This window comes from Lepus europaeus, chromosome 18 (assembly GCF_033115175.1).
Source record: "Lepus europaeus isolate LE1 chromosome 18, mLepTim1.pri, whole genome shotgun sequence".
NCBI lineage: Eukaryota > Metazoa > Chordata > Mammalia > Lagomorpha > Leporidae > Lepus > Lepus europaeus.
This window is the reverse complement of record NC_084844.1, coordinates 61,653,844-61,680,446: the sequence shown is the minus strand read 5'-3', so window position 1 is coordinate 61,680,446 and position 26,603 is coordinate 61,653,844. Positions and strand designations below refer to the sequence as shown.

General features: G+C 59.7%; 1 protein-coding gene across 1 annotated transcript in view; it reads left to right on the top strand.

Annotated features, from left to right (window-relative positions):
- The window catches only part of KCNJ12 (potassium inwardly rectifying channel subfamily J member 12), a 30,583-nt gene extending 6,461 nt beyond the window's left edge, over positions 1 to 24,122 (top strand). Inside the window, exons 2-3 of the mRNA XM_062216638.1 lie at positions 16,132 to 16,253; positions 22,795 to 24,122. Coding sequence (XP_062072622.1) covers positions 22,836 to 24,122 — 1,287 coding nt within the window. The 5' untranslated portion in view covers positions 16,132 to 16,253; positions 22,795 to 22,835. The remainder of the gene's footprint in view (positions 1 to 16,131; positions 16,254 to 22,794) is intronic.
- The last annotated feature ends 2,481 nt before the right edge of the window (positions 24,123 to 26,603 follow it).

The window sequence follows — 26,603 nt, the reverse complement described above, 5'->3', positions numbered from 1 at the left end:
GAAGGAGCCTGGGGCAGGTGTCTGGCTGGGCCCCTGGCCAAGCCTGTGAAAAAAAAAGACTGCCATCACTGATGGCCACAGCCTGATCCCAGGCGGGTGGCCCTTGGTCTGCGACACGGTTCAGATTTGGGAATTTCGCATGTGCGTGAAGAGACTCTTGTGGGCGGACCCCAGATGTCACCTTGGCCTTTATTTATGTCTCCTCTTTACCCAAGACATACAGTCTGAAGGCAAATTATTAAAAACACGTATACGATGTTTACTTATACAGCCTTTTTTAAAATGGAATTTTCCACTTAGGATGTCATGTTGGCGCGCTCGGAAAAAAAAAATCCAGAGTTCGGACTCCTGATTTGGGGCTTTTGTTTAGGGGTGCTTAGCTTGCACAGATCGCCCGTCTCCCAGTCCTAGGGGCCTGAACTCAGGCTGTTTCTGGGTGGCTGCTTCCTGCTGGGGATCCGAGGGACCCTCATGCTGGGTCTGCTCCCCCTCCGCCAGCTTCTGGGACCCTCTGCTAGGCCCGGCTTTTCTTGGTTTGTAACTGCCATCCAGCTACTATAACCAGTCCACCAGGACACACTGCCCTGCGGGGTAACGTTTTCTTTGTTAAGTGTTCTTTCTTTAAAAATTTGTGTTTATTTGAGAGGTGGTGTTACTGAGAGAGGGAGAGATAGATAGAGAGAGGTCTTCTTTTATTTTTTTTTTTAAAGATTTATTTATGTACTTGAAAGAGTTACACACACAGAGAGAAGGAGAGGCTGAGAGAGAGAGAGAGAGAGAGAGATCTTCCATCTGTTGGTTCACTTCCCAATTGGCCACAACGCCCGGAGCCACCTATCCAAAGCCAGGAGCCAGGAGCTTCTTCCGGGTCTCCCAGCCCTGCCCCGCCTCCCACCCCGCCCCTCTGCCACAGCCTGCCATCCGGTGGTCTCATGCTTATTTTCTGGCTGCCCTGTTGCTCAGGGGCGAGAACTGAGGCTGGGGAAGTATCCCTGCCTATGCGGGGGGGGGGGGGGGGGGGGGTGGTGTCCATGCCGGGCTGTCTGGGTGTCCCCAGGAACCCTGTGTGATTTCAGGGAGCAGGTGGGCTCCCTCCTGCGGGCCCCACCCAGCCCTGGTCGCACAGCTGGCGTCTTGGTGACCTGTAGGGGTGCCTCTGCCTGATGCGGTGTAGCTGGGGCCACCTGGGTGTTCTCAGCCCTTCCTGGGACATTTTGGGGGCTCCGGTGCCGCTCTTGGCCTGGTGGTGAATTCCGTAGGCTGCGGTGTCACCGGGAGCCATTACTCCCAGGAAGCGGCCCGATGTTTCGCTGCGACTTGGCACCCAAGTATGATAATGAAAAATGAGTGTTTGGTGCTCAGTGCCATACTCAGTGCCTTCCCGAATGTTATCTCATTTAATTCTCAGAACGTCCTGGCCAGGCCCGAGCTGGGCTTGCATGCGGTGAGGCCGTGGTGAGGCCGCGGGCCAAACCGGATCTGAGCCCAGATCTGGAAGCCCCCCCCCCCCCCCCCCAGGCCTCTGCCGGGCTCTCCCAGCCGGGAGGGAGCTGGAGAGCTGGGAGGAGTCCCTGGCATTTCTCTCACCTGGAAAGGGCAGCATTGGGCTGTTCCCCACCTCCGTTTGCTGTGTGGCCCGAGACTTGTGTACCACCTCTCTGGGCTAAGTCTACAGCTGTGTAAATGGGAATGATTCCAGACGGAGGCCAGGTCAAGGGGCAGGCCTTGGGACTATTCTGGGATTCCAGATGAGGAAGGCTCTCAGAGTCCCTTCTAAGCTTAGTGTTGGGGGAAACTGAGGCCTCTGGAGGAGAAGTTTCGGCAGAGCTGACAGCTCCTTGCGTGCCCAAGGCCTCCTGGCCCACCTGTAACCTCACCTCCGCAGGTGGGCTGGTCTACACTTCCTGTGGATCCCTGTCTCACAGTGGGGACCCCCAAGGCTGGACACCAAGACCCTGTGGATGGTGAGCGTGCGTGCATCCGGCTCCCTATGCCTCCAGTCTGTAAATACCATTGGGGGCCCTGGGATGTGGCGGCAGTGGCTTTGCTACCTGGGCAGACGGCTGAGTGAGTTGGTCCCTCATTCACTCATCCCTGTGATTTTAGGGGTCTCCCAGTCCTGGGGCATGGGGAGTGGCTGTGTCCCAGAACCCATGTGGCTGAATCAGGGCTCTGAAGAGGGGCTGGTGTGCTGGGGGCACCCTGGGCTATAGGGGAGCAGGGAGCAGGAGAAGAGGCCTGGATCCTGGCTCCCCACGGAAGCTGCAGGTGTCCAGCCCCCAACTCCCAATCGCCCTGAACATACAGGGAGCCCCACCATGCGTCCCAGTTCAGCCTCTGCTGAACTCCAGTCTCTCAGATCCCTCTCCCACTGCAGGAGCTGCTGGTGAGCTTGGGGTACCTTCCCCCACCCCGTTCCACCCATGCCCTCTCTTCCTTGGGCCTGTCCCTGTCCTCTAGGTCCTGGACTCTCAGATTGCAGTGTGACCCCTCCCCCTGCACTTGCCACCTGTGCACCTGCTCCTCCTGGCTCCGCCCTTTCCTGCCCCCTGCAGATTCTGAGCTGGTGGGGTGGGCTCCTGGGGAGGGGGAGGCGGCAGTGGTGGTGGTGGGGAGAGGGCTGGGCTTTCGGGAAGGGCCCAGACCCCCATGGGACCAGGGAACTGGGGACAGGCAGGGCCAGCAGAGCAATGGGCACCTAGAACCACAGCAGTATTTCTGGTGTAATTTGTTGATTTCTTTTCTCCTCCTCTGGGGTCCAGTGGGCTGAGTGGCCGACTTTGGGTTCAGTCTCTTCCCTGTGTCTCTTGAAAATACCTCTTTTCCTCAGGTGGAATTCACGTGAGATGAACCATTTTATGTTACTACTTATTTTTTGTTAAAAACGGTTCTTTATTTGAAAGTCAGAGTTATGGGGCCAGTGCTGTGGTGTAGGTTAACCCTCCCCCTGTGGCGCCAGCTTCCCATAGAGTTGCTGGTTTAAGTCCTGGCTGCTCTGCTTCTGATCCAGCTGCCTGCTGTGGCCTGGGAAAGCAGTGGAAAAAGGTCCAGCAGCTTAGGCTTTGTACCTGCATAGGGGGCCCGGAGGAAGCTCCTGGCTCCTGGCTTTGGATCGGCCCAGCTCTGGCCATTGCAGCCATTTGTGGAGTGAACCAGCGGATGGAAAACCTCTCTGGGTCTCCCACATGGGTGGCAGAGGTCCAAGCACTTGGACCATCTTCCGTTGCATCTCGTATGGATGCCAGTTCGAGACCCGGCTGCGCCACTTCCAACCTAGCTTTCTGTTGATGCGCCTGGGAAAGCTTTGGAGGATGGCCCTAGTGCCTGGGCCCCTGCACCCTGTGAGAGGGCCCTCCTAGCACCCTGTCTTCACACCTGCAGCTCCCGCCTTACCCCTCAACTCCCAGTGAATGAAGACCTCCTCACTGCGGGGGTGGTGTGGGGGGCTGGTGGGCAGTCCTCACTGCTTTCCCTCTTGGCTTAAGAATGTCCAGTGCAGGGTCTCCCGTGCCCTCCATGGTCACCTCTATCCTCACCCCCTTTGGCAACAGCACCGTCTTAACTGCGTGTCCTCTTGGGAGTGCCTGCCTGCCTGGCGCCCAGCTCCCCTGCCCTACCCCAGCACAGGGGCACTCAGCCTTTTCTTAGCTACGCCCCTCCCCATGTACCCCTCGGCCACCCCAGGCGCTGCACTGCCTTTCCCAGCTCTGGGTTCATCCACGAGATATCTCTGTCAGGGACACTTCCCAGTGTCCCTCCTGCACCCACAGCTGCACAAGACATCCCAGCAGTCAAGTGGGCTGCCCAGTGCAGGGGCTGGTGGGAAGGGCCAGCCCTGGGGGTCGGCTCAGCAGGGCCACTTCCCAGCTCCAGGTCAAGTTGTTTTGCCACTGTGCATCTGGTCTGTGCTAATCAGGTACCAACATCCCAAGCCCTCTCCTAGGGGCCAGGGGGACTTGTACCTGGTGCAGGGAGTGAGGCCGGCAGGGAGCAGTGTCCCTGTCTTCCGGCTTCAGCGACTTCCCATGTGTGCCCAGGTGTACAGGGGTCCAATGAGCTAGCTGCCTGCTTGGGGGTCCCCGTGGAAGCAAACAAAGGCCCCACATGCAGTAGGTGTTTGGCAAGTGCTGGTCTGGGTCATGGACGTGTGTGTGTGTGTGTGTGTACCTAGCAGTGCCCCATCCAGTGATCCTTGCTGCTTGGGGGATAGGTCTGGCCATGGCAGGCGATGGCCACTCCCACCCTCTCTGTCCCCATCCCAGGCTGCAGCTGCTGGAGGCAGGGGGTGGTAGTGGTGCAGGCCCAGCTGATCCCCCACCCCCTAATCAGCCTGTCAGCCCTGAGGACCCGCAGGAGCCCTCACCAGAGCTGCGTTTGGAGGGACTCCAGGCCACCTGCCTCCCCTGCTCTCCTTAACCCAGCATCCTCAGGGGGTGGCACTCAGGCACGGTGGGGGTGGCCTGAGACCAGCTATGTTATCTGGGGGTCCAGCTGTCTACATGACAGGCAGTGTAGATGGTGATGGCTGTGGTGTTGGAAGAGTGTGGAGACAGTGGGCAGGGTGGACAGTGATGACCTTGGCCATGTGCGTGCTGGGACCCTGTGGAGGGCAGGCAGTAGCGATGTGGCTGCATCGTGTGGCCATGAGAGGGTCCCTGTGTCCCCCATTCCCCTTGTGGCCATGCCCCCTGCCTCTCCCACCCAACCCACCCTCCCCCATTACCCCCCATCCCATCTCCCCCTGTGGGTGTTCACTCCTTGGGTTTGCACAGCGGCTCTGGGGGGTGCTGGTGATCTCAACCCAATTTTCCAGAGGCTTAGACAAGATTGAAGGATTTGGGGGACCCCAGGTGTCCCCAGCACCCATCCTATGCCAGGCTCTGGACTTGTCCCATGCAGTGCCCCTACAACCCATCAGATAAGCTCACAATCCAGCCTCAGGGGTCTGGTGCCCCTGACACACTCCGGCCTCCACTGCCCAGTGCCTGTGATATTCTGGCAGGGTCTCCTGTGTGAGCTTCTGGTCTCACAGTGTGAATTCTCCCAGCTCAGGGCTGGGGACACTGCTGGTCTCTAGGGAGGGCCTCCCCCTGCCCCACGCTATCCCTCTCACCCAGTCCAGCCTCAAGGCCCAGACCAAAGAGGATGGGGTGTGAGCAGAGGTGGTTGGAGTCTGGGCTGGCTGTGGTCACCCCGAGGTGCCCCGTGTTTGAAAGCCTCCTCCCTATAAGGTTGCATCCGCCCAGAGTGTATAGGGACAAGGTCTGGCACACAGTAAGTGCTCACTAAATGCAAGGATGGACTTGGAACACCTGCTGCGGAACACAGGCTGAGGGTGCACAGGGGGAGGACAGTGACTGCCCAGTGTGGCAAGGGCTGTGACAGCAGCCCCAGGACCGGATGCCAGGGCAATGGGACATGGCCGCCTGGTTTCTTCCCTGCAACGCTGTTCCCAGCCTGCTGGGTGCCTGGAGGTGCTGGCAGTCCTGGACCTTGACCGTGGGTGTGGTCAAGGCTGATGTGAAGTGAGAAGCACAGGGATTGGGGGATCAACATTTCCCCATGCCCGGCATGGCCCTGGAATCCTGCAACAGTCTGTTGCTGTGCCATGATGGGGAAACTGAGGCCGGAGAATGGAAGTGCCCCTCCCGTGGTCTTGCTGAGTTCAGACAGAGCCTGGGGAGGGGGGCAAGGGGCTTCTGGCTCCAGCTGAGGCAGGGGAGTGGCTGGGGGAGTCAGCGACCCTGGCCTTGGAGTGGGAATGGGGGCAGGGGTCTTGCTGGGCTAATGCACCAGCTAATCCCCTTCCCCCAGCCTGGCTACAGCTCCTCAGCTCACAGGCAGGGAAACTGAGAGGGGTAGCTGGGTACCTGAGCTCCCCTAGCCAGGGAATCAGAGCCCCCCTCCAGCTCTGCATTCAAGCCCCACCCCCGCCCCGTGTGGATGTCCAGGCCTCCCATGCCCAGCTCCACCCTCAGAGGGGCTGGGCTGTCCACTACTGTCCTTCTGATGAGGTCGCTGCACCCAGGGAGGCGACCGTAGAGGGCATGGGAGACCCTGCACTGGACATTCTCAAGCCAAGAGGGAAAGCAATGAGGACCCCCTGCCCAGCGCTTGGCCGTGGCTTCAGGCATCACTGAGGACTGACCGCCCTGATCCATTCTTAGCGGCCCCTGCAGGGGCTGCTCCCTGGATCCATCAGGTGCTTGGGCCCTTGTGGCCAGGGTCAAAGTTCAGGGGAGGTCACCCAGGGCCTGTGGAAGGTCACATTGCTCGCTGGTTTCTGTTTCTGCTTGGGCGACCCTGGGCAAGACTCTCTGGCTCTCAGAAGCTGTGAAATAGGGATTGTGGCGGAGCCCTCCCCCGCCCCCCCCCGCCCCCCCCCCGCCCCAACCCCGGCCCTGCAGGGCTATCTCAGGACTCAGCAAGGCAACCAGGGACAGTCCTGGTCCTGTGATGGCTGTGATGGGAGCCGGAGAAAGCGGGATGCAGGAGCCAGAGTGCTCCCGGCGCCCGTGGGGAGCAGATCCGCGCGGCTGCCTCCCGTGCATGCTGGTCTGAGGAAGTATAAATAGCACGCGATGTTTTCCCCGCCCGGACGGCGAAGTAGCGTCTGCAGGTCGGGCCCCCGCTCCCCGCCTGCCCGGCACGGGCACCCGAGGCCAATGAGCTGCTTGTGGGGACGAGGAGGAGATGGGAGCTTGTGAATAAATCATGGCAGGGTCTGGGCTAATGCACAGGGCGGCCTGTGCAGTGTGTTGACTGGCCAGAGACGGTCCCTTTTGTGCGGGCGTGGCCCAGCGTCCCCCTCCCTGGAGGGAGGATTGCAGAGTGCCTGGTGTCTTGGGGCTTGGTGACTTTTCAAGGGAGGGAATGTGGGCTTCTGCTGGGGCAGGGGCAGGGGCAGGCAGGCTGGGTGGGGGTTGGGGAGCTGTGAGCAGAGCCGGGCTGAGCCTCGTCCCCTCCCTGTCCTCCCAGCTCCTTTTGGTCATCCAGCCTCTTTGTGCTCACTAGTGGGGTTTGTTCTTTTCCCGCTTTTGATCCAAGGCGGTCCCAGACTTAGTCCGTTCCTGCCCCGTTGCCAAGGTGACCAGATCGTCTCTGCCACCCCGTCGCCACTGGTGGGGTTAGGCGACAGACAATGGGGGTGCACAGGTACCAAGCTGGGCACACGTGGACAACAGACACGCACAGGGCTGTCTGAGGCTTGTCTGGGTGCACGCCAGATACATCTGTGTGCACCTGTGCTGGAACGGAAGTGCGCACGTGCACCTCCGGGTGTGCACTGGGCGTCACCACCCTCCCTTGCTCTGCAGCCACAGCGCCTCCCCTGGCCACTGGTGCTGCCTGCAGGTAGCTGCTCTGCCCTGCAGCCCCCAGCACCCTCAGCACCTCTGCCCTGCATGGGCCTGTTTTTTTTTAATTTTAATTTTTAAAAATTTATTTTATTTAGTTGAAAGCCAGAATTACACAGAGAAACGAGAGACACACACACACACACAGATATCTTCCATCAACTGGTTCGCTTCCCAATTGGCCGCAGTGGCCAGAGCTGTGCCGATCCAAAGCCAGGAGCTTCCTCTGGGTCTTCTGATGTGGGTGCAGGGGCCCAAGCACTTGGGCCATCTTCCACTGCTTTCCCAGGCCATAGCAGAGAGCTGGATCGGAAGTGGAGCAGCCGAGACTCAAATCGGTGCCCACATGGGATGCCAGCACTGCAGGCAGCAACTTTACCTGCCAAGCCACCGCTCCAGCCCCTGCATGGGTCTTTTTTGCCCCTATGGGCTGTCTATGCTAGGGAGCTGCTCACTAGCGCACCCTGCTGTTGGCTGCTGCCTTCTGCCTGTCTCAGGTCCCCTACCAGGGCTCCCAAGGCTCACCTCCCACGTGAATGTCCTGTCCCCCCAAGTCCTTACTCAAAGATCTGCTCTGGGGAAAGGCCTAGAGGAGCCCACACCCCAGGCCGAGTATCTGTGCTGCCAGCAGAGGTGCCGCCCAGAGCAGGCGTGTGCGTGGCGCCTACTGCATGCGCCGTTCAGCACATGGAAGGATACCGCAAATCCCCAGGAGCTGGGCCCCCGAGGCAGCGTGAGTAGGGTCTGCTGTAGACTCAGGTGAGCGCATGTAAGCAGGGAAGCTGGAGCTGCCAGGGGCCTGGACCCCTCCCAGGAAGAAACCCCGCCCCCTTTGGCTCATCTCCTGGCTCCGCTGGGGGTTGCTGGCCTGAGGCTGCAGGTGGGAAGCAGCCCCACTGGTCCTGAGCCCTGTGGAGCCCAGCTCATGTCCTCTGGCCCGAGACACTGCCGTCCGTGCTCGTGCTGCCCTCGGCTGCTGCATTCCTGCTCTGGCCTTGTGATTCCTCTCGCAGAGCCCAAACGGTGTCTCCTGGGGTTGGTGAGAGACACACACAGGAAGCATAAAACGAAAGTGCCTTCTCTCCTCACACGGCAGGAAGAGAGAGAGCCTTGCCTGGGGTTCCCCAGGGGCTGTGGACGTTGCCCCAGGAGCAGACTCAAGGCAGCACCAGTGGCTCAAGGCCACACAGGGAAGCCTTTGTGTAGGAGGCGGTTCAGAGCCACACCTGCAGAGGCCGGGGCTGCTCCTAGAGGGGTAGGGCTGGTGTCCTGGGTCTCTGACATCCCTAGCTCTGGCCGGCCGCCTGGCCCTGGGCAATGGCGCCCACCTTCTCTGAGCCCCGGTTTCTTGCCTCTGTATAGAGGAATGGGAGTGGGGGCCGGTGCTGTGGTGCAGCGGGATAAAGTCCCAGCCTGCACCACCAGCATCCCATATGGGCGCCGGTTCGAGTCCCAGCAGCTCCTCTTCTTATCTAGCTCTCTACTATGGCCTGGGAAAGCAGTGGAAGATGGCCCAAGTGCTTGGGCCCCTGCACTCGCATGGGAGACCCAGAAGAAGCTCCTGGCTCCTGGCTTCAGATCAGCCCAACTCTGGCCATTGTGGCCATCTGGGGAGTGAAACAGCAGATGGAAGACCTCTCTCTCTCTGTCTCTCCACCTTTCAAATAAGTAAATAAATCTTAAAAAAACAACAATAAATAAACAGGAGCAGTGTAGGGCGTGGCGCTGGGTCTCTACCTCACACACAGGTGTGCAGGCCCAGTTCATGGTGGGTGGGACGCGTGTATGCGTGCCTGGTGGTGAGAGATGGGTGAGAAGCCGTGCCTCAGTCTCCTCATTGTGAAATGGGGCCTTTGGAGCCACACCCAGCAGCACCAGACCAGGCTCCAAGCTGTCAGCACCTTCCCTGGGTTCCGGAAGCTTCCCCAGGCTTGTGGCCCTGGTTTGAGCTCCAGCTGAGAAGGACTCCCAACCCTGAAGCATGGTGTGGGGTCTAGGAGAGGGATGGGGGCTGCATGTCCAGAGCCAGCTCACCCCATCTCCAGCCCCATTGCCCCTGGCTCTCTCAGCTCAGCCTCCCCGCCTCAGGGCCTTTGCACTGGTTGTGTATGCTGCCTGGAGCCCTGCTTCCCATTTTAAACCTTGGTCTTTCTTGCCCAGGCAGCCTTTGATCTCACCTCCCCAGGTGGCCACACAGCGCCTCCTGCAGCTTGAGTCACCTTTAGAGTACAAGGGCCCAAGCACTTGGGCCATCTTCCACTACTTTCCCAGGCGCATTAGCAGGGAGCTGGATCGAAAGTGGAGCAGCCGGGACTCGAACTGGCGTCCATATGGGATGCTGGCCCTGCAGGTGGTAGCTTTAGCTGCTGCACCACAATTCTCAGCTGTCTTCTCTGTAGTGCTGACTGCTCGCTGGGTCAGGTCAACCAGTTGGCTTTCAACTGCTGACCTGGGAATTCCACATGAGACAGTCGGGTTTGACTTGTAGCCTGGCCTGCTTGGCCTGTGCAGAAGCTTAACCCTAGCCATGACCTCCTGGAATTTTCTTTCTTTCTTTCTTTCTTTCTTTCTTTCTTTCTTTCTTTCTTTCTTTCTTTCTTTCTTTCTTTCTTTCTTTCGATTTATTTAGTTATTTGAAAGAGTTACACAGAGAGAGAAGGAGAGGCAGAGAGAGAGAGAGAGAGAGGTCTTCCATCCGCTGGCTCACTCCCCAGTTGGCCGCAATGGCTGGAGTTGAGCCAATCCGAAGCCAGGAGCCAGGAGCTTATTCCAGGTCTCCCACACGGGTGCAGGGGCCCAAGGGCTTGGGCCATCTTCTGCTGCTATCCCAGGCCATAACAGAGAGCTGGATCAGAAGTGGAGCAGCCGGGACTGGAACCAGTGTCCGTCTGGGATGCTGGCGCTGCAGGCGGCAGCTTTACCCGCTGTGCCGCAGCGCCGGCCCTGACCTCCTGGAATTTTCCACTCAACTCCTGGCCTTGCTCAGGTGTGACAGGGACCGGTAGAGCCTGCCCTGTCCCAGCATGGGCAGCCCCACCCCCCCGGGGGGAGTCTGAGGTCCAAGACAGGTGTCCCCGCTCCCCTGCCCCCCACGGCTGAGGTATGTACTGTAGACTCCTGGCCATGGAGAAGGCATCAGGGCTCAGTAAGCCTGCTCGGGGTGGGAGGTGTCTCCTAGCAGGGTTGCTGTATGGGAGGACACCCCCCTGTTACCCCCTGCCAGCCTGGATCTGAAGACACAACCAGGCCCCTCCCCGACCCTGCCCTGTGCTCAGCTCTGAGCTGGTTCAAGACCCTGGGTGGAGCTTTGGGCCCTGGACGCTCTCTTCTGTCTCGAGCTCAGCCTGCTGCCCAGGCCACGGTGAGCCTGAGGCCTTCGGGGATCTGTCGGGTCCTCTCTCTCCTGGAAATCAGACCAGCTTGGCCGAGTAGGGAGGGAGGAAGGACGCTGGCTAAGAAAACAGCTGTTGCTGGGTTCTGCCTGCATGGAGCTGTCGGGTTGTAGAGGGAGACCCTGGTGCAGCCTGGCACAAGGCTGGCCTGGAGGGCTTCCCCCGGGGAGGCAGGAGCCAGAGCAAGGAGCGGCCAGCCCGAGGCAGGACAAATCTCTCTGACCCTGCTCTCTCTGGGCCTCCCACCTGGAGCAGTCTCTGATGCAATAGCAGAAACCAGGCCCTCGGTTCCAGGAGCTCAGGAGGCACAGGGAGCAGCAGAGGACCAAGGCAATCTTGGAGGTCTTTGTGGAGGAGGCAGCCCTCGGGCTTGAAGCTCCGGGAAGCAGAGACAGGCATTCTGTGGAGAGGGGGCCCCTCAGACAGAGGCTGTGACCTGTCGGTGGTCCTTGGTGGGGAGCCAGTCCCAGCCTTGTGTCCTCTCCTGCCGTGCCTTCTTCTCTTGTTGGCTCATAAGTACTCTTTACATATTCAGTGTGTCAGTTTGTCTTATAACAACAAGTTATCATTTGCCTTTTGTTTTACTCAGAACGGGCTTTGAGCAGCAGCATCCTAAATATTTTTATGTTGATCGGTTTCCCAGCCTCTCCCTGGATGGTCTTCTGGTCCCAGGCTGCTTCTCTGTTTGTTTCTAGTCCTTGTTCTCCTGTGCGTGTGGTTGCTGTGCAGGAAATGCCACAGACTCAAGGTTGGAAAAGGGCAGTTCTAAGAAATGTGGATGCCACAGTACCTTTGCACACCTGGGCTTCTGCCCACCACAGCCCTCTGCTCATTCCTGCCTGGAGGAAGGGGTCTGTCAGTCCATCCAGAGGGGCATGGGGTTGGGGAGACACAGGAAGCTCCCGGCTGGACAACTCCCATGCATGGACTTGCTGAGCCCCCTCACGGCCCCACACCATAGGGACAGTTGTCCAGTACCGCCGCTCAGAGAGGTTATGTGATTTGCCTGAGGCCACGCAGGAAGGACCAGGTCAGATTTGGGTCTTCGCAGTATGACCTCATAATCTTTTACACCCTCTCCCCTCCCTGTTTTCCCGGGGGATCATGAGGCATCCACAGCCTCTTGGGGCCTCGTTTTCCCCTTCTGCCAACGCCCTGCCTTAGCCCCAGTGTCAGGCACTCAGTTCATGTCCACTTTCCCCCCATTAGGAAGGTGGGAGCCCATGCTCTGCCCTCCGAGCCCCACATCCCCTGGGGTGGAAGGGCCACTGGGGACGGCTGGACCAGCAGGGCAAGCCGTGGTTCACAGTCAGGAGTGGGGACATGCAGCGGTGGGGACAGAGCCTCACACAATGCCCAGTGTACGAGGAGCCGGAGCTGGGGCCTGTCCCACACCCGGGAGGCTGCACCTGTCCCCACATCTGGAGGGCTGTACCTGTCCCACACTTGTGAAGCTGGACCTGTATCCACCCTGTGGGTCTGCACCTGTCCCCACACCTGTGAGGATGCACCTGACCCCATCCTATGGGTCTGCACCTGTCCCCACACCTGTGAGGCTGCACCTGTCCCACACCTGTGAGGATGCACCTGCCCTACACCTGTGAGGCTGCACCTGTCCCCACACCTGGGAGGCTGCACCTGTCCCCACATCTGGAGGGCTGTACCTGTCCCACACTTGTGAAGCTGCACCTGTCTCCACCCTGTGGGTCTGCACCTGACCCCATCCTATGGGTCTGCACCTGTCCCCACACCTGTGAGGCTGCACCTGTCCCACACCTGTAAGGATGCACCTGCCCTACACCTGTGAGGCTGCACCTGTCCCCACACCCGGGAGGCTGCACCTGTCCCCACATCTGGAGGGCTGCACCTGTCCCCACACCTGTGAGGCTGCACCTGTCCCACACCTGTGAGGCTGCACCTGTCTCTACCCTGTGGGTCTGCACCTGACCCCATCCTATGGGTCTGCACCTGTCCCCACACCTGTGAGGATGCACCTGACCCCATCCTATGGGTCTGCACCTGTCCCCACACCTGTGAGGCTGCACCTGTCCCACACCTGTAAGGATGCACCTGCCCTACACCTGTGAGGCTGCACCTGTCCCCACACCCGGGAGGCTGCACCTGTCCCCACATCTGGAGGGCTGCACCTGTCCCCACACCTGTGAGGCTGCACCTGTCCCACACCTGTGAGGCTGCACCTGTCTCTACCCTGTGGGTCTGCACCTGACCCCATCCTATGGGTCTGCACCTGTCCCCACACCTGTGAGGATGCACCTGACCCCATCCTATGGGTCTGCACCTGTCCCCACACCTGTGAGGCTGCACCTGTCCCACACCTGTGAGGATGCACCTGCCCTACACCTGTGAGGCTGCACCTGTCCCCACACCCGGGAGGCTGCACCTGTCCCCACATCTGGAGGGCTGCACCTGTCCCCACACCTGTGAGGCTGCACCTGTCCCACAACTGTGAGGCTGCACCTGTCTCTACCCTGTGGGTCTGCACCTGTCCCCACATCTGGAGGGCTGCACCTGTCCCCACACCTGTGAGGCTGTGTGACTATCACGCCCCTTGTGTGTGCTCTGTCTCAGGCTGACTCTGCTGGCACTTGCTACTCCCTCCTGGGCCTGCAGCCACACCGCCAGGAAGGCCCTCCTCCCAGGTCTCCCCTTGTGGCTCTGATCCCGCTGATGTCCTGAGGCCTGCCCTGTTAGATGGGCTCCCCGGCACCAGACACCAAACCTGGCGTTGAGTGCCCTGCACAAGAGAGGCTCAGAGAAGGACAGAGACTGGCCTCAGGCCATTCAGGAGCCCAACCGGGACCCCCATGAGGCCCCAAAGACCCTCCAGGGTCCTCCTCTTGCTCTTGGGACTCCGTGAGGTGCAGGCAACAGCCTGACCAGCAGAGGGCGCAGAGGGCCTCTGACCTCTGCTGCTCCCAAGGGCCTGGGGCCAAGGACACCGTGTCTCTCCCCTGCCCCCACTCTCTGCAAAGGATGTTCTCAAGATAAAAATACCTCGGGGAACATTCTCTGGTGTCTGGTGTGACTGTCGTCCACCTGCTGGGGCCAGAACCTCCCGCCTGGCCTCCTCTTAGGTCTCGGGGAGGTGAGGGGGTGGGCTGCAGCCCCTCAGTGCACCTGTCGCCTAGGCTGATGCCTCAGCCACAGGTCCTGGGGTACTTGCAGTTCCTGCGTCGGTCGGCGGGGGCACTCATGAGCCCAATCTGTGGCTTGGCAGGTCCTGGGCTTGGAGGGGGCTAGGCAGCCAGGCCCTCTGCCACTGTGGAGCCGCTGGGGTGTGGGCTGAGCACTCCCAGCAAGCCTGGCGCGGGGGTAGGGTGAGGGAGTGGGGAGGGTGGGGGGCAGGCATAGGCACAGGACTTGATCTACCTTCATGGCGGCTTATTGCTCTGTGAGGGGTCTCCCCTTTGGGGAGGGCCTGGGAGGGCATGGGGAAGGGGACAGGGGAGGGGCCTGAGTGTGCTGAGGGCGGGGTCTCCTGCTGGAGGGAGTTAATTGCAGACCTGGGCTCAAGTCTTTCCTGTGCGGGTCCCCAGTTGGGCAACGTTGGTCTGGGATGGGACCTCTTTGGGTCTGAATTTCCCCATCAGTTTCCAGAGTGAAGGGGTGAGGAGGGTGATGAGGCCGGGAAAGCAGGGGCCTGAGGCCTGGGAGTCTTTGAGGGCGGAGCTGGAGGGGCAGACCTACCCATCTACCCACTAGTCCACTCCCCCCACCCATCTGATCCATTCAATGCCCATTCCCCCTACCCACTCATCTGCTCAGCCATCTACCCACCCACCTAGAGACAAGCCAGGTGCTCCCCTTACAAGTAGACTCAGAGAGAGGAAGTGACTCACCCAAGGTCACCCAGCTTGTGAGGGGCGGAGCTTGGGAAGCCGGGCCTCTGTGCCTCAGACCTACCCCTGCTACCTGACCCAGGAGGCCTACGATGTGGAGGTGACTCACCAGCCATCTGCTTAATCCCAGCTGGAAAAGCCAGTGTGACTGTGCCGAACGTGGCTGCAACCTCGGAGAGGGTGGGGGCCCACAGACGCATCTGGCATGGGGAGGAAGGTGGGAGGCAACACAAGGCAGTTCCCCTCTGCCAGTTCTCAGAGCCCCTTCCTGCCATTCTGCCCCCTGGCCTCACGGCACACTGGAGAGGAAGGCAGGGGCCCTTTTTGACTCATGGAAAATTGTAGGGGCCATGTAGGATGTGTGTGTCCAAAACAAGTCCTTGGCAAATCACTGATATGTACACATCCATATAGTTATCCTTGTGCCCACTCATCTGTCTGTTCATCTATCCCACTCCATCCATCCATCCATCCATCCACCCAAGTGCCCATCCATCCATCCACCCATCCATACACACAGCCATCTTCCATCACATGTGTCCATCCATCCATCCACCCATTGTCCATCACACGTGCCCGTCCATCCATCCATCTATCCATCCACCCATCCATCATCCTTCCATTCCACCCATTCGTCATCCATCACAAGTGACTGTCCATCCATCCATTCCATTCATCCATCCATCCACCCACCATCCATCACCCATCACACGTGCCCATCCATCCATCCATCCATTCAATCCATTCCATCCCTCATCCATCCATCTACCCATCAATCATCCGTCCATCCGTCCATACACCCATCCACCCATCCATCATCCATCACACTTGCCCATCTGACCATCCATCCATCCATTCCACCCATCCATCATCTATCAATCTGTCATCCATCATACAAGCCCGTCCATCTGTCCATCCTTCCATCCCACTTGCCCTCATACCCATCCATTCCATTCAACCATCCATCCATCCACCCATCCATCACCCATCATACATGCCCATTCATCCATCCACCCTCACACATACCCATCCAGCTACACACCAATCCACCTGGATGTCCACTGTTGCCTCCAGAGCTGACAGTGGGAAGGCTTTGCAGACAGTGGGTAGGAGCATAGCATGGGGGCCCGAGTTCCTTTGTGACCTTAGAAGAATGACCATACTACCTGCCTCTTTGGGGGGGAAAGGCAATAGCTCCAACCTCCAGTAGTTCTAATCGTTCTAATCCTGGGGACCACATGAGATGATGCATATGGAAAACAATGCCTATGGTGTCAAGTGTGGACTCCATTGCTGTTGTCGTTTTCTGTGAAGACCTGTCTTACCTCCCACCCCTGCTCGCCATGGTTGTCATGGACAGAGCTGGGATGCTGCAAAGGTGCGGGGCCTCAGATGAGCAGGCCACAGGCCCTGGGGAGGAGAGAAGAAAATGCGGGTTCTAGTGGACGTTTGTGGTCTTTGAGCCCTCTGAGGAGCACAGCGCCATCTGCAGTAACTGTCTGGGCTTTGTTCTCTCCACTTTAGGGTCTTTTAATGATCGGATCCTCCCCAGCTGATGCCTGGGAGATGGCAGTCACTGCTCATTCAGCCTTGAAGACAGTTAAGTGCTCGCTCAGCACCATCACTTAGAAGACAGAATTTAAGAGGTAAGATGGAGGTTTCGGCTGTACATCTAGCCACATCATCACACATTCCACGAGACACTCATCCATGCACCACCCACTCGCTGATCTGTCTGTTCTGCCTTCTCACCCATCCCCACCCCCTCCTGGCCTCTCATTCACCTGTTACCCACCCAGTACTGCTACATCACCACATCCCTCTGCCAACATCTACCTGTCCGTCCACTTACTCATCTCTTGGCCCATCTACCCACTTACCTATTAATCCATTCATCCACCTGTCCTGTGCATTCCTATGTCTGTTCATCTGCCCACCCTGCCATCCATCATCCATCCACACATCCATTCCTTTTCTCATCCATCCATCCATTTGGTCATCCATCCATCTAGTCATCTGTCCATCCCTCCCTCCCTCCTTCCCTCCATCCATTCATTTCCATCCATCCATCCATCATCTCATCCATCCATCCATTTTGTCATCCATCCATCAATCTCATCCATCCATCCATTTATCCATCCATCCATCTATCCCTCCCTCCCTCCCTCCTTCCCTCCATCCATTCATTTCCATCCATCCATAATCTCATCCATCCATCCATCCCTCCCTCCCTCCTTCCCTCCATCCATTCATTTCCACCCATCCATCATCTCATCCATCCATCCCTCCCTCCCTCCCTCCCTCCCTCCCTCCTTCCCTCCATCCATTCATTTCCATCCATCCATCATCTCATCCATCCATCCATCCATTTATCCATCCATCAATCTCATCCATCCACTCAGTTATCCATCCATTCAGTCACCTTCCTACCTTCCCATCATCCATTGACCTATGCATCTACTCACTAATCCGCCCACCCACCTTCTGATCCATTCATGGCTCATCCCCCCACCTACACATCTGCTCACCAACCTAACTCATTCATCTATCTGGTCACCCCCATCCATCTACCCAGCCATCCATCAGCCAGGTTTATCCACCCATCTTCTCCACCACCTCTGCACGATGTCTGTCTCCTCCTCCTCTGTCCCATCATCCCCTTGTACATCCCTCAGTTCTGCTTTCTGCTCCGTTCTTTCATCTGGTCAGGGAGCTCCTTCTGGGCACCTGTACCAGCCCCTCTGGGCCTCTGAGGTCAGTCAGAGATGGGGCCTGGGCAAGATCACCTCCCCTACAAGTCAGACTTGGAGGCTTGAGAACAGGGGAATTCCAGGGCTATGAAATCCAAACGGGCTTCGTGGAAGAGGTGGGGGTAGGAAGGAAAGATCTTGGGGGAGGAGGGGCCGTATTGGCCTCGTGGTGCTGGGGATTCAGGAGGGAAGGCTGCCAGGAAGAGGCCTGGGAGACTCGGCGGGGAGGGCCCAGGACAAATGTTCCCTGGGCAAGTAGTTCAGTGGGAGGTGAACTCAGGAAGTTCAAGGAGAGGGAGGAAGGAACTGAGACAGGAAGGGAAGGAAGCAGTAAAGGGTGTGTGTTACCGACAGAGTCACTGCTGGGGCAGCTGGGGCAGCCGGGAGACAGCACAGCCCCCACCCCCCCGTCGTGCCATCTGTGCACCTGCTCCCGCCAGTCACCGACCAGAGGCTGCCCCTGGCATCGTGAGCTCCTGGGCCTGCCCTGTGCTGGGCTGCTCCAGTGGCCGAAGGGGGCTTTGAGGCAGGTGGAACCCCTGGGATGTGAATGGTGCACCAGCCGCCCCCAGCCGGGCTCATCCTGATGTACTGTGGCTGTTTCTCTCCCCGGGCCTGGCAGAAGCTGGGCTTCATTGCGTTGGCCCCAAATGTTTGCAGGTCGTGGGTGGGCACAGTGGGCAGAGGTTGCCTGAGTACTTGGGCAGGGGGCATTTGGCCTAGAAAAAGTGGTCAGGAGTAAGAGATCACATCAGTCCCTCCTGCCCCTCACCCCCTGCACACACATGCTTAGAGCCCTCATCAGCTCGCCTCGGCTGTCCAACACCCTGCACCACGAGTGGCCCTTCTTTGGCCCCTGCAAAGGAAGGATTAACATTTTCAGGCTCTCATGCCAAGGCTCACGGGTGCTGGCTGGGTTGGGAAAGATTCTGAGGCTGCTCCTGCACATGGTGGAAGAAAGTTCTGTGATTGATTATTGATGTCTGCCATGGGCACAGGCTGGTGGAGGTGCAGACCGTGCACTGAGCTGTCTCAAGCTGTCTCTAAGGACTTGCTTGGTGGTGCGGCTTTGTCACGAAGCAGTGAGTGCCTGGTCCCTGTGCATTCCAAAGCAGAGTGACAGCCATGGGTCAGTGCCATGAGGGTCCTCCAGCCGCTAATCTGGGCCAGTTGGGGTCCGGAGGGCCTTGGTTTGGTCCCCAGCCCCTCCTGGGGGGCGGGGGTCACTGGTAGTGACACTGTTAGTCTAGGGGTTTGAGTGTTTGTTGGAGCACTCAGTACAATACCTGGCAGCAAGCGACAGCAAGGATGAGTGCCGCTGGCCACACGACCCTCTGTTGCCTGCACCGGGACTGGTGGTGTCCCGGACGGGGAGGCCCTCAAGAAGGGGCCTGCTGGCTCTCTGTTTTCTGGGACACCCTGCACTGTCCCTGCTGCCCTGTGCTTTCTTGGCACCCGGGATCATGTGCTCAGGCCTGGCCCTGGCTCCTCCCGGATGTCACTGAAACCTGAGGTCGCAGGGCTTGGGGTGTTCCACTCCATCCGGAGGCACCACCCTGTGAGTCTCGGGCCCCACCCTCGGGGTGGCGTTCTTTCTAAAAGCTCACATCTCGGAGCTTGGCAGACAAATCCAGGTGCCCCTGGGACAGCTGGGCCCGGACGGGCTTTGTCACCCCTTGGTGGTCTGCTGTCTGCTGTGCCACTGGGCTCGCTTCACCGGGCTCTGGCTTGGATCACCTGTGTGGCTCAGGTAGGGTGCCCCAGCGTCACCTGTGACCCCTGGGAGCTGCTGGCGAGGGCTGTCTTGTGCATCTTGTTCTGACCCTTGAATTGCTTGGTGACCTGGGACAAGTCTCTTTTCCTCTCTCAGCTCTCGGTTCCCCATCTATAAAATGGGGAGCTGACCTCTTCCAGCAAAACGAAGTCTCCGATTCCATTGTTTGTCTTACTTCCCCATGTGCACCCTACTGGGTAAGAGCCAGCCAAGCCTGCTCATGCCTGATTGTGGCTGTGACCCGCTGTTTCTCCAGCTCAGTTTATTAAGACTGCGTAGCTGCGTAAGCTCCTTGCCGTGCTGTGTGTGGGGAGGTCCTTAGGACACTGGGCAAATTTGTGGCACTGTGTTCACCAGGTATCCAGTGGGGGCTTCTCACACTCACGCACACACATGCATACACGTATAGGCACACAGCACACCCTGCACACACACATACCTGCACAGGCACACAGCACACCCTGCACACACACATACCTGCACAGGCACACAGCACACCCTGCACACACACATACCTGCACAGGCACACACCACCTCCTGCACATACACATACCTGCACAGGCACACAGCACACCCTGCACACACACATACCTGCACAGGCACACAGCACACCCTGCACACACACATACCTGCACAGGCACACAGCACACCCTGCACACACACATACCTGCACAGGCACACACCCACACCATGCACACACACATACCTGCACAGGCACACAGCACACCCTGCACACACACATACCTGCACAGGCACACAGCACACCCTGCACACACACATACCTGCACAGGCACACAGCACACCCTGCACACACACATACCTGCACAGGCACACACCACCTCCTGCACACACACATACCTGCACAGGCACACAGCACACCCTGCACACACACATACCTGCACAGGCACACAGCACACCCTGCACACACACATACCTGCACAGGCACACAGCACACCCTGCACACACACATACCTGCACAGGCACACAGCACACCCTGCACACACACATACCTGCACAGGCACACACCCACACCATGCACACACACATACCTGCACAGGCACACAGCACACCCTGCACACACACATACCTGCACAGGCACACAGCACACCCTGCACACACACATACCTGCACAGGCACACAGCACACCCTGCACACACACATACCTGCACAGGCACACACCCACACCATGCACACACACATACCTGCACAGGCACACAGCACACCCTGCACACACACATACCTGCACAGGCACACAGCACACCCTGCACACACACATACCTGCACAGGCACACAGCACACCCTGCACACACACATACCTGCACAGGCACACACCACCTCCTGCACACACACATACCTGCACAGGCACACAGCACACCCTGCACACACACATACCTGCACAGGCACACAGCACACCCTGCACACACACATACCTGCACAGGCACACAGCACACCCTGCACACACACATACCTGCACAGGCACACAGCACACCCTGCACACACACATACCTGCACAGGCACACAGCACACCCTGCACACACACATACCTGCACAGGCACACACACATACCTGCACAGGCACACACCCACACCATGCACAAACATGATTGTGCACACCCACACACCCACGCTCAAGCACACCCATGAATATGTACACATGCACATGCACACCCCCCCCACAATACACACTCGTGCATACAGACTCAGCAGAACAGTGCCTCACGATGCCAAGGACCAGAACTCTGGGTCCCAACTCTTTCTCTCCGGTGCTGGGTGACTCTGGACAAGTGACTTTCTCCGGGGTCTGTTTCTGGCTCAGAGAAATGGGAGAAGGGGTGTGAGCTCCACCTGGTTGATGTTCTCTCTGCGGTTTTAGGAGGAGGGTGCACAGCAGCAGGAGTACCCACCCCGTCAGGGCTGCCAGGAGCCGCTGCAGCGCCCTCGCCTCTGATTCTTGTGATTCTGTGTCCTGCAGGCCTGGAGCTGCTTCCCCAGCTGGAGCAGCCATGACCCGCTGGACGTCCCTCAAGGCCCCCAGGCCACCCAAACCTGCCGGCTGGGATCTGGCGGCCTCCCACCGGCGTCTGAGCACCCCTGCCCCCTCCCCCTGGAAGGCCCCGGGATTTGGGGCTGAGCCATCTTCCCAGCACATCCCCGGGGGGTCTCACCACCGCCGGCTCCCTGCCTCCTGGCCCAGGCAGAAGCAGCATCCACTGTCACCTCCTCGGGCCTCAGTTCCCCAGACCCACGGTGAGGTGGGCAGTGGAGTACCCTGGGGCAGATGGCCGGGCAGATCGTGCCTTAAACGGAAGTGGTTTGAGCACCAGCGCCTCTGTGAGAGGCTGTGTGGCTCATGGAGAGTCACTGAACCTCTCTGAACCTTGTTATAGTGGAAGCAGGCAGAGGTCAGAGGCTGTGACCCCTCTGAGGCCTTAGCTAGCACAGATTTGACCAGAAGCTGAGCCACACGGCTAGGGGCTGAACCGGGGATGCTTGGGTCACCTGCCCTTTCCCAGAGGGCCATGGGTCTGCAGACTGCTGCATACGGCCCCAAGAACTCCTTGGAAGGTGGCTTCTCCTGGTGGGGGCCACTATAACAGGTGCTGCGGGTAGCTCTGACCTCATGGCGCAGCCAGGTTGGGTGGGACGGTGGGCCGTTCCCATGTGTGGGCAGCTTCTGGGGGTTGCCTGCCTCAGCAGAGCCCTCTCCCCCTCTTCTTACCCCAGCCTGGTCCAGATGAGCCCAAGTCCAGAGGCTTCTGGGTTCCCAGGGCTCAGGGATGCTCCAGGCTGGCACTGAGCGCAGGGTTTGTTCTACTGACTGTGGGGGATGGAGTGAGTGAGTGCGTGTGTGACTGGCCCCGAGCAGGTGGTCCCTGGAGCCGGCCGAGGGCAGTGATGGGAGCTGGTTATCCTGGGAGGTGTCCCCAGGAACCTGGGTTTAAGGATTAGGGGAGGTAGGGACAGGGCAGGCCCTCAACCCAAAGCCAGCTGGCAAGTACCCCTGTATGGGCGCCCCCACGAGTTACTGGGAGGCCGCCTGGGTGCTGTGGCCGGGGCCCAGGTCATGTTTTGGAGTCACCTGGGTCAGGGGGTGGTGGGCGCTGTTCCAGGTCCTGGGGTGAGGCAGCAACAAGCCCTGGGTAGGGTGGGGTGGGGTGGGTGTGTCTTAGTGTGGGGACTGTCACCAGTGTCCTGGGGCTCAGGCCTGAGGGAGGAGCTCTGGGGAGTAGCTTGGGGGCTGTGTCTGTAGCAGGGGGAGTGAGATTTGAGGCAGGTCCCAGGGTAGACCCATGAAGGTCCCCCAGGTCCCAGGGGAGACTGGCTCTGAACAGGAGGCAGGACAGGGTCTGGTGGGGCGTCCACAGGTCCCTGTAGGCAGCCCCTATGTAAGTATGGATTTGCAGTGATGGGATCCATCCTAGTAAACACTGGAAGCAGAGCCCCCTCCCAGGGGGTGGGAGTCAGGGGAGTTGAGGTGACCTAGGGTTTTATCTGGGCGGGGTCTGGACAGGTGGAGGAGGTGGGGGGGGGGAGCAGAGGAGGTGGGGAGGGAAGCGTAGAAGGTGCTCCATGTGTGGGGGGTGGGTGAGGGCCTGGGTCAGGGTGTAGAGGAGGGGCCGCCTCCTCCCTCTCCCCAGGCAGACCACTGTCCCCTCTGTTGCAGGAGCCCTCCTGGGCGCGAGCCTGGGCTCCCTGACGCCCGGGATGACTGCAGCCAGCCGGGCCAACCCCTACAGCATCGTGTCCTCAGAGGAGGACGGGCTGCACCTGGTCACCATGTCCGGCGCCAACGGTTTCGGCAATGGCAAGGTGCACACGCGGCGCCGCTGCCGCAACCGCTTCGTCAAGAAGAACGGACAATGCAACATCGAGTTCGCCAACATGGACGAGAAGTCGCAGCGCTACCTGGCTGACATGTTCACCACGTGCGTGGACATCCGCTGGCGCTACATGCTGCTCATCTTCTCTCTGGCCTTCCTCGCCTCCTGGCTGCTGTTCGGGGTCATCTTCTGGGTCATCGCCGTGGCGCACGGCGACCTGGAGCCAGCCGAGAGCCGCGGCCGCACGCCCTGCGTGCTGCAGGTGCACGGCTTCATGGCGGCTTTCCTGTTCTCCATCGAGACGCAGACCACAATTGGCTACGGGCTGCGCTGCGTGACGGAGGAGTGCCCAGTGGCCGTCTTCATGGTGGTGGCCCAGTCCATCGTGGGCTGTATCATCGACTCCTTCATGATCGGAGCCATCATGGCCAAGATGGCACGGCCCAAGAAGCGGGCGCAGACGCTGCTGTTTAGCCACAACGCCGTGGTGGCGCTGCGCGACGGCAAGCTCTGCCTGATGTGGCGTGTGGGCAACCTGCGCAAGAGCCACATCGTGGAGGCGCACGTGCGGGCCCAGCTCATCAAGCCCCGGGTCACGGAGGAGGGCGAGTACATCCCGCTCGACCAGATCGACATCGACGTGGGCTTCGACAAGGGCCTGGACCGCATCTTCCTCGTCTCGCCCATCACCATCCTGCACGAGATCGACGAGGCCAGCCCGCTGTTCGGCATCAGCCGGCAGGACCTGGAGACGGACGACTTCGAGATCGTGGTCATCCTCGAGGGCATGGTGGAGGCCACGGCCATGACCACGCAGGCCCGCAGCTCCTACCTGGCCAACGAGATCCTGTGGGGCCACCGCTTCGAGCCCGTGCTCTTCGAGGAGAAGAACCAGTACAAAATCGACTACTCGCACTTCCACAAGACCTACGAGGTGCCCTCCACGCCCCGCTGCAGCGCCAAGGACCTGGTGGAGAACAAATTCCTGCTGCCCAGCGCCAGCTCCTTCTGCTACGAGAACGAGCTGGCCTTCCTGAGCCGCGACGAGGAGGACGAGGGGGATGCCGACCCCGCCGGCCGCAGCCCCCAGGCCAGGCATGACTTCGACAGGCTGCAGCCCAGCGGAGGAGCCCTGGAGCAGCGGCCCTACAGGCGGGAGTCGGAGATCTGAGCCGCCGCCGCCGCCTGCTGTGGGCCTAGGTGTGCAGCGTCCGCCTCCCGCCGCGTCCAGGGGTGGGGGGAGAAGTCCCCCCACGCAGCGGCCGCCCCTGCGGGGACCCCGGTTGGAGCGGAATGGGCCGCGCGGGCCCGGGGGTCTTCTCAGACTCAGTAGCGCTGTAGTTGTTTTACGTTTCTTCGCAATAGCCTCAGGAGGTTGGCGGGAGGGAGGCCGTGGCAGGTGCAGGGGGCGGGGCCAAGGGAGGTGGCTCCTGGGGCGGGGCTGGGGGGCGGGGCCGGGTCACAGGAGCTCCTGGCTGCTGCCTGCAGGTGGAGGCGCAACCCACGGCTGGACGGGCGGCAGGCCCTGGGTCTCCTCTGCTGACAGGCTGCTGCGCCCCTGGCTGGTTTTTAACTTGGGGAGAAACATCGGGTTTTCGGCTTTCTCAACCTGAGCTTGGGTCAGACTGTTTACAAACACACACACACACACACAAATTGACAATGCGATTGGGAAAAAAAAAACCAACATCTTTTTAAATTCCTGGGTGGATCAAGAGGACGATTAGAGTCCCCAGATGCAGGGAGTTGGATAAAGGCTCCAAAGTTTTCCCAGAAGCTGCGCGGGCCTCTGCACCCCCACCCCTACCCCCATTCCCGTTATGGGGCAGGTGCAGCCGGGACAGGGGCTGTCCCATGTGCTCACAGCGTGGCTTGGGTCTGTTTGTGTTAGAGAGCCAGACTTGGAAGCTTTGGAATGTCACTGGGCAGGGGGTGGGGAGGGATGGGCTGTGGGGGCTGGGAAGAAACAGACTTGATCTTTGTGCATTTGACTTTGTACCTTGGAGGTGCGTCTCAGGGCCGCACAGGGCACCTGCTGTGCCGCTGGTCCACTGCCTCCAGCCGACTCTGGAGGCTGCTTCTCTCTCCAGTCCTGCCTGTGGCCTCCGCCCCTTGGTGCAGGGACGAACGGAACGGTCAGGAAATCCAGGGAGGTGGGGGTTCCCTGGGCCGGGAATCGGGTTCCAGCTAGGAGGAAGTGGATCAGTCCCCGTCCCCCCCCCTGGGCTCCCAGTGTGAGTCGTGCCTTAGACACTCCGGGTTGTCCGGCTCCAGTTGCTTCTGTTTTTATCTGCCTCATCCGTCCGTCCCTCCCGCTGCCCCCAAGTCCCTGCCGGCCCTCTGTGCGCCCTGGGAAGGTGACAGGGGCTTGGGCCTATCTGGCACAGGGCCATATCCCCTTACCCACACCTGGGGCATTACAGGCGAGCCCAGGGGGCATGGCCCTGCCCTGGTGCTGACTGGCAGAGGAAAGATCTTAGGTGACCTTTAGCTCCTCCCCTTCCCCTCCCCACTGGCTTCATGGAGTGGGGGGAAGGGGCAGGGGAGCAGGGGGCGGGGTCACACTCATTTCCACATCCACAGTGGAACAAAGACTTTGGGCTCAGGCTGCAGGGTCCCCCTTGTCACTGGCTTTGCTGGCCCTGTTGTGTTGCTGGTAGCTGATGGAGACTTGGGGTGGAGCCAGCCGTGTGCTCCCCAAGACAGCGCAGAGCCAGAAGGGGCACCAAGGACTCTGTGGCCATAGTGGGGACACTCAGGGGGCAGAGAAGGTGTGGCATGGACTAGGGCTCCGGCCCCTCTTGGCCTCCTCCCTGAGGACGGGGCTGGGGTGGGGTGGGGGGACCTAGAGACCCAGCAGCCCCCACCCTGAGGTCCCTTGGCTGAGGCACCTGCCTTGCTCTGTCCCCTGGGAAGTTTAGCCTCAGCATTGGCATGTCTTGGCTCCCAGACCTGGCCCCCAGTTCCCACGCCGGATTGCCTTTCTCAGCCTTAGCCCTGTGGGGTGCAGGTGGGGTCCACGTGGGAGGGACAGGTGGCCCTGGACAGCTGTCCCTTGGGTTTGAGTGGGCAGCCTCCTACTCCCTCTCCTTCTCCAGGACCCGGGGCTGCCTCAGGCCCTGCCTCCCTGCCCAGCCCCTGCAGGAGGGAGCACAGCCGCTGGATCAGGGCACATGCTGGGTTTCAAACTCTCCTGCCATTTTTTTTTTTGCCCCCTTCCCGGTATTTATTTATTTATATATTTATTTATTCATTGCTTGTGCTAAAGACCAAAATAGGCTCTCTCTCCAGTGCACTGGAAGCGGGGAGGGTGAATGGGAGAGGCCGCGTGTGCCGGCAGGAGCAAGGGTGCCTTGGCCCCCCGGGGGAGTGAAGTGTGTGTGTGTGTGTATGTGTGTGTCCTGCATTTGCCATGTCGCATGTGACTGACTCTGGGTGGGACATGCGCGTATGTGTTAACCCACAGGCGTGTCCACAGGGGCATGTGTGTCCGCTTGAAGCATCTGAAGGCAGGCGTGTGTCGGAGGGGGTGGATGTTGGTCCATGTGAACACGCGTGGGAGCGTGTGTGTGTGTTTGTGTATGTGTGTTGTGGGTGTGTGTGGGTCCAGGGGTGTGTGTGCACGTATGTCAGCGGGGAGGCGGCCACGTGC